General features: G+C 42.9%; 1 protein-coding gene across 1 annotated transcript; it reads right to left on the bottom strand.

Moving 5' to 3' along the window:
• Positions 1–1,942: 1,942 nt before the first annotated feature.
• On the bottom strand, positions 1,943–7,162 carry LOC136425602 (probable N-acetyltransferase 16). The gene is made up of 4 exons (XM_066414528.1): positions 6,962–7,162; positions 5,444–5,617; positions 3,336–3,590; positions 1,943–2,794 (listed from the first exon to the last, which is right to left on the bottom strand). The coding sequence occupies exons 1-4, from the start codon at positions 6,962–6,964 to the stop codon at positions 2,222–2,224; spliced, it is 1,005 nt and encodes a 334-aa protein (XP_066270625.1). The 5' UTR covers positions 6,965–7,162; the 3' UTR covers positions 1,943–2,221.
• Positions 7,163–7,845: the final 683 nt, after the last annotated feature.

Genomic DNA, 7,845 nt, shown 5'->3' with positions numbered 1-7,845 from the left:
GTTTAAAAGCTCTGGTATCAATCTGTGGTCGTCGCCTTATCTGTGGGGTCTGCATGGGGGTTCCTACAACACTTTACGCTGGATTCAGAAGAACCGCCTCCGCATTACGCTAAATTCAGGACGCCAAATACGCAAAATCTGGCCACCGCGCACGAATTGTGAGGAAAACATGTCTTTTATTACAAGTAACGGAAAACTAAAATAGTTTGCCTACACCTTACTGGAACATGTATACAGACCCTCAATCCGTGTTCCTTGCCTTATCGGGCGCGGCGACTCTCCGAGGGTGTCACAGGCGGAGGGAATGCAGTTCGTCGTTTAAAGTAAAGCCTTGGGAAAATGTTGTTTTTCTGATTACGGTCCGGAAAATATTGGGGTCAGCTGTAGAGAATATTTTCTTTTTTAGACGAAGTGATCCAGCTAAACAGTTTTGTAACATTGTGAAAAGAGAATCATATTAGGTCATGGTAACAGCATAAATCTTTTTTAAATCAGAAAACTCAACAGGACATTTTCAGCGTCCTATCAGTGTGATTATAAATGTACATTGTGATGAAATGTTTGCTGATTATTTTACATCAAGGAAGTCAGTTATGAGTTTCATCACTCAGATATGTTTAACAGATCGAAAACTTAATGTCCCTTCGGCCTTGCCAGCGCAGCGGTCGAACCAATAAAAGGCTAAGGGTCGGCAGGTTTTTGCTGCCTGTAGTAAGACGTATCTGCACGAAGCGTGCTTGCGTAAGAACTTCCACATAGCATATCGTATAAGGACGTGTTCGTGTATATATAGATGATATCATATACCCTCGTTTGTCAAAAATACGCACACGCTCGCAAACTGGATTGCTTTCTCGTCTGGGACGTACAAAAGCCTGGCCAAATCGCGCCCCTAGCGTCACATCGCCGATCTGCAGGCCCCAAATGAGTACCCATTTAGCGTCCCAAAACAACAAAAGCTCTGAGCTTGAAAGTTTATCTGTGTTGGTACAAGTCATTCTGGGACAGGTTTGAACTATAATTTCCACTACACAAACTGTGGACTTACCAAAACTTTCGACCGAACAGTCTTTGTCAAGTCAACAAGAGCTCTATCCTAGAGGCTAGTCAGGATTTCTTGTCGTGAAGGGACTCGGAGTCACTGGACGATTGTTAGGAAGGAGATAGCCTATTTGCGCAGTTTAGGTCTTAAATGTCTCATTCATGAGTTTTTCGCCCCATAGGATTCCATGTTATAAAACGTGTTTTACATGGGCTCGTTCGCAATGAAGCTATAGAAAATGTGCCAATGTTATTCATTCTATGTTTCTACAGCTGTATTTCTGTATCTATAGAGCCGGTACAACCGCCATTAGGCGTAACACACCAGCTTCGTTGAGAACATTTACCCTAGATTATGTAAAAAAACGAATTGCCAACATTTTCACTACACACAATCTCTTTTTATAGCAATTACAAACTGCACTTAGCTACACCCCAAAAAGGTATTTTCCAGCTGTAAGCGCATGACCGCATCGCACACAATGCCGCGGCCGGAGTGTACACGTCCGACCTCGCGCGCGGCTGCCAAACTTTACCTGCTAATTTTTTCAGCTACAAACAAGATTTCATCAGTTTGACGCTTGAAATCAGTCGGGCCGTCTAAAAACCGGATAATTTCCCACGGATACAAACACACGTTCATGCAGCCGTTTATTTTTGGACCCACGGATTTTTTTAGGGTACCCACTCGGAGTAATACAAGAATGAGACCTTAGTCCTAGTCCTGCTGAGCCCGATAAGTATTAGTTTACACATGTTTGTTCTGTATGCTAGCCCTGGCAATTGTCGAACCGAGGGTATTTCAATGATGCGTATGTTGCACCCGCGTGGTTGTTGTACGGCGAGTTAGCTAAACATGAGCAATATCAAACTAGCTATAGTACCCTTTGTTTCAAAGATGTCTAGGCACTTAAGCAGTGGGAGTTTATTTCTGCTCTGGAAAGCCAGCAGGACAAGGGTTAAACTTACTGACATACATACCATTCTAGTTATGCTACTGGAGTTCCCATCACTCCCCACTTCATACGCAGACAAGAAACCAATATAAATATGTCGCTAAAGAAATGTAACAGCGACAGTCGAAAAGAAATGTTGTAAAATCAACTGTGTGATTTGTTAACGTTTGACTTTATCATGAACAAGTTTTCGTCTTTTTGACCACATCATCAGTGCTTGCTGCCTAGTACTTAGCTTTTTTTCTAAGAGCAGCATTAGCCATGGTGGTGAGATCTGTTTCATACAGAGTATAGATGTGATCGTGGGGCAGGTGACTCAGCGTCAGATTTTCTACACAATATTTCACGACGGTTTCCTTCAAAGCCTGGTCTATCACCATGATACAGAAGGTTATCATGCCTCTATAATGGCTACATGCGTTCTTCACGTGGTTTATGATATGAGCCTTGCATAAAGCCTCGTCCTTACAGTGTATGTCTATGTGATACACCCTGCCTCGGGGAGTCATGTAACTCCCGCCGAAACTAAGACTCTTAGCGGCCGGTTCGGTCGGGTCGACAAGGATGTAGCAGCCCGCTTCTACAAACTTCTTCATGTTGGACTGAGAGAGTTTGTACGGTTCCCAGTCAACAAACAGTCGGTCTTCAACCAGGACGGCGGCCGAGAAGGCGGGCGGCAGCAGGCGGTGGAGGTCGGGAGGCTGGTAGGGGGTGATGAGCGGTAGAAGGTAGGTCGTGTTGCTTGATGCCAGACTACACTGGATGGCAGACACGTCAGACTGAAAGTACATGGCATGCTGAAAAGGAAAGGACATTAAATATAGTAACACAGTTACACAGTACACAAGTTATAACGTGATACAGGTCTATCGTCCCCATGTTGAGAGAAACAAAACAAAAAATACACGGATAGGGGACAAGGTCTCGTTGATGCACACTTTCAATCAACAACCCTGGCGTGTCGTTTCGCTGAGTTAACAACTAGTCATCCGTCAGCCAATCAGATACTTCTCCTCCTGTTGTTAAAAGGAAAGTTTTCAGCCAATCATGTTGCATCTTAGCCGTAGGCAGCGACGTGATTGGCTTCTAACGGCTAGCCAGCAACTTGATACGCAGCGAGAAAGGCTAACTGTAGTCCCGTACGCCGGGGCTGTTGATGGACCATACAGTCTTGTTCTGAGGTTTATTCGATCAAAATACGTTTGCAGCCTTTGGAGCTGAATTGCGTATCTCATAGCAATCAAAATTGGTCAGAATCATTGTCCTTAAAATCCTCTAAAGCAGAACAAAATGAATGCATATTAAAGACGGGTGTTAAAAAATGCACGATGTACTTACAAACTTGCACTTGTCCTTGCCCCTAAGCCCAAAGTACTGCAGGTATTTGCGAAGATTCGTCCGGTGACCTTCAACGACACTTTGATACAAGGTCGTTGGCTTACATCGCTGGAGGAGGAAATCTTTGAATACCATCGGAATGGACTGACTCACACGACGAAACGCACCCCCGTCGTCATATTTTGGGTTTTGACGACCGGTTTTCCCCAGTAGAGCCTCGCCATCGTCGTGAAACATGTAAAGGAACATCCCTACCTGCATTAAAAATTCTTTCGTAAGAGATAAACACCAAGAGATTTTGACTGATGAAACGTTTTGAGACAGTAAAACAGATTATCACATTTTCAGTCAATGTTTTTTTTTAATTGAATTGAATGAAGACCTTTATTGCACATTTCTGCCACACTTGGCTAAGTACAGGTCACAACAAAACAAAACAACAAGTACAGTTAACGGGACAAAAAGAATATGACTATCATTAGATAAATTCTACTTCTCCTCGCTTTTCGGTTATAGTAGATATAAAAGAACAGACGTGTTTTTCAATGGGAGGTTTGTCTAGTCGCATTAGGAATATGAATTTTTGTACAGTGCTTAAATGTGTGAAGTAGGGAAATAAGTTTTCTACAAGCTTATACAGTTCATTTCTTTCTTTGGTATATAATCCACATTCTACCACAAAATGACATTCGTTTTCTATTCTATTCAAATTACAATGTTTACATAATCGTTGTTCTAGAGGAGTGCGGGTATGTCTTCCCGTTTCAATGTGTAGTTTGTGGCAGCTGATCCTTAGTCTTGTGACTGTATTCCTGACCCTCATATTTGCATTACTTAGATATTTTTCTTCATTATAAGTTGCTTTGAATAATCTATATGATCTTAACTTGTTTTTGGCAGCCCCACCTTTGTTGTCGTTATGTATTTCTTTTAGAAACGTTTGGAAGTAAATGTCTTTATCCGCTGGCCAATGGAACTAACAATTTGTAACGTATTTGTATTGTATGAAATTGGAAGATGCCATAAGAAAGCAAACCCGCTCTCCTCTAAAGACTTACGTATTCCTGTCGCCCAACATTTAACACCAGATTCGTCTAGATCTAACTGACAGTAGAAAGCATCTGCTTGAAAACTGTCGGCTGGCACATTTTGGCGAAGTCTAAGAAAATATTTGACGGCATTTAGCGAAGCCTCCACTTGTATGGGGTATCTTCCTAATTCCGCCCTTGCAGCTAGGCTGCAAGCAGATTTTGGTACACGTAATATAGGATCTCCATGTTGAAACTTTTGGGCGACTGTGACGTCATATCCAAAAACCGTGGATTGTTGACTTCCACGGTCGTGGAATCAACCGCTTTGGGTGGTTAACTTGTGTACTGTGGTGGAAATGTGAAAAGTTTGGAAATATAAATCATATACCTAAACAACATATGATTCATGTGCACCGATAACCACAGTGTTCACTCTCCGTTGAACCAGATCACTTCATTGTTTGCTGACAACTCCCCCTTTTTAAGATTCAAATCAGATCAAATGTACTGGTATATATTATTCTCCAAGCAGAGGTTTCGGTCGTGTGGGGTTTTTTACGTCTGCCTCCCACTCGACCGAAACCTCTGCTTGGAGAATAGGTATATATGGCCTCATATGAAGCTAGTCCTGGCCCACTAAACCAACTTAAATTGGTCGTGATTCAACCGATACAATCGTTATTCCGGGCCAGGAGATTTAGAAACTTTATGTCATCTTTAGTAGTGTATTCTTGCCACATTGCAGTGTTCTGGACCAATGTAAAATTACTAATCACATACATTATTTCCATTTAGTGTCCTAATTGTCCGTTGTTCGGTTAAACATTTACGCTTATCTGTGACAACGCCCCCTTTTCTCTCAATCTAGAACGCTAGAATTGAATCATTATGGTTATGCTCCACTTTTCATTTATTTGCAACAACACCGAAAAGAACCTTCACGGAAGGAGGTCAATTCCATGGTGGGGCGAAAGCAAGCAATCCACTGTCTTTGGACCTGTTAATCTCAACTCGCCGGCCAGCCCCCAGAAGTGCAAAATTGTGTATCACTAGATAAAATAATGCCCACGTACTTACCAGGCTGTCGCCACTTTCTGCCATGATGATGAAAACGTCCGGATCATCCACATACTGGTGAAACCTGGCTGGTAGGTAGTCGAAACCGTCACGGAAGGTGTCTGGTCGAGCCATCTTCATGACGGCCTCGTAGTCGTCATGTTTCGCTTCCCTTACTGTCAACCCGCCGTCCCCCTTTCAATAAAGAGAAAAGATCACTGAATTTTGTCATACTTTATCAAATACTTTCTGGATACTTGATTCTCCTCAACGTTGGGTCGAGTGGCCTGCGTTTGGGTCTCTGCGTCTCAGTTGCGTAACTTTCGTCTCCAATCAGTTCGGTTCCGGGCCATTTTTTGATGTCGTGCATCTTCAGATTGTTTTTTGCTGTGTTTTTTTTTTTCATTCAATGTTTATTCTTGAACACTACCTCTATGTAGATCGTGTTCCTTTTTCGTCTAGACAACAGGGCAGTTTAGAAGCGGTCAGGTTCCCAACACAGCTTTAGGCTGATGACAGAGTTAGGGAATGCCTATAGGTAAGCATTTAAAGTCCGAGTTAAAATGATTCGGGGTACCGGCCGGCCCCCAAAATAGCCCGGCAACCGCAAGGTGTCCCACGGAGAGACGCAGGGGTCACGCCTGAATATGCAAAAAAAATCCCGTGAACTACCCGGCGGGGCCCTTTTTTATAACTGAACGTATGTGACCTTCAAAGTTTTAGTATAAAACCTGGTTCTGCCAGATCTTTCCTTAGTCACTGACGAAAGATGGCGGATATGCTGTCTGAAACGTCTGACTGTTTCAAAATTTTATCCAGTTGCTTGAGTAACTATTTTTGACGCATGTGACCTAGTTTACTGTCCCGGGGATTTTCATTACGCAAAGGGGGAGGGGGGTGACACACTTTCTCGACTGGGTATTCCACAGTATGCATTCCTGTGGAGTGCGGGAAGAATTCCTATCCAATATTTGGAACTCTTGTAGAGAGAACACAATAGTATACTAGTAAATGTACTCGCTCCCTGAGACCGTCGCGAAAACAACAACAGATAAATGATCGTGGGAAATGTCAGCACTTTTGTCTCGGAACAAGCTCATCTACGCAGCCTGGTGCCCGACCCATGAACCATATATACGATCGTAGCAATGTTAATGTTCTGCTGGTTGCATTATTACAGCCAGTAGGAACCCATCTGAGTAATGAGGCTGTTGTAACCTGCTCGTGGCACCTCCTCGAACACGGGACCCCATTTATGTCTCTTCCGAAAGACGGTGCGGCTCCAATAAGGATACCCTTCCCGGATTCGAACAGGGGTCTCATTAGTAGTTACCAACTAATTGGAGCCAGGAGGCTCAACTGTGAAGCAGTCAAGGATGATAAACAATCTAAAAAAGGATACAAATAATGCACTGAAAAAGATAATAAAACAAAAAAGAGATTTAATCGACCTGACCAGGTTTCCAAAATTCTGTGTTAAGTAACAGCAAATATCTGGTGGCTTTGTAAAGAGAAAATGTTTGGCAAACCTTCACTTACCATTGTACTTCTCTGTGTAGCTTCTTTAAATCCAACCGTTTTAAAAGTTGATTCCCCTCCCTTCGCCGTTATGGACACCTCACGCACAAGCTCGCACTTTGGACCCTATTCTCAATTGTGATCGGTGAGCTCAGTGCAAATAGATCAAGCAAACAACGCAACAAGCCGATAGAGGTCAGGAGGTCACCATCCGCGAATCAGTATCTTACGAAGAGGTGTTGCGCAATACAAGACCGCACAACGCCACCTACCGACTTTCGGGCGCTTCGGCAGGGAAGCTGAGCTCAAGGTCCAAATGCGTCCCAGGCACAACAATTGTCTAAGGCGCAACGCTTAAGCTTTTTTTTATGTAATTGAATGACATATTGCACGTCACAATATTGGACAAGTTGCTTACTTCCGCCGGCCAAAGAAAATGTTCTACTATAGTTTAGTGTTGTACACAAGTCTGTCTGTACTACGGTAAAGGGAACAATTCATTTTTCAACTCCGTAGTGCGTTGATTGTAAATGTGATCGCGATCGCAAATCAAAGTTTCTCTCTCGTATTAGCCAAGTACAGAATTAGATGGTATCGAAGCAGAACGGATTCACGATGGCAAACGATGTTTATATCAAGATGTGACAATATGGTTTGCCATCCGTACAAATGACCCAAACCACTCTTACTAGTTACATGTTGCCGCATGCCTCTCTGCGATATTGGTATTCATATAATTGCGGGCACACACACCTAGACACACAAGCAAACACACCAAGTGACTACAATACCTCCGTTTTCACGGAATTGATAACTAGAACGTCTAAGCCGGTATAGAAAGGTTCGTGTTTAATAAGAACATATCTATCAAGACAAAATCTGTCTTAAAATTAGCTGTTTTGACA

This window comes from Branchiostoma lanceolatum, chromosome 19 (genome assembly GCF_035083965.1).
Source record: "Branchiostoma lanceolatum isolate klBraLanc5 chromosome 19, klBraLanc5.hap2, whole genome shotgun sequence".
In the NCBI taxonomy this organism is placed as follows: domain Eukaryota; kingdom Metazoa; phylum Chordata; class Leptocardii; order Amphioxiformes; family Branchiostomatidae; genus Branchiostoma; species Branchiostoma lanceolatum.
Note: the sequence above shows the minus strand (reverse complement) of the source record. Positions and strands in the feature narration are given on the sequence as shown.

Excerpts from the sequence above, each read along its gene's own strand:
- LOC136425602 (XM_066414528.1), bottom strand. Across the intron at positions 3,591-5,443 it reads CAGAAAGTGGCGACAGCCTG|GTAGGGATGTTCCTTTACAT; the intron begins GTAAGTACGTGG and ends TTTTTAATGCAG. Across the intron at positions 2,795-3,335 it reads GCAAGGACAAGTGCAAGTTT|CATGCCATGTACTTTCAGTC; the intron begins GTAAGTACATCG and ends TTTCCTTTTCAG.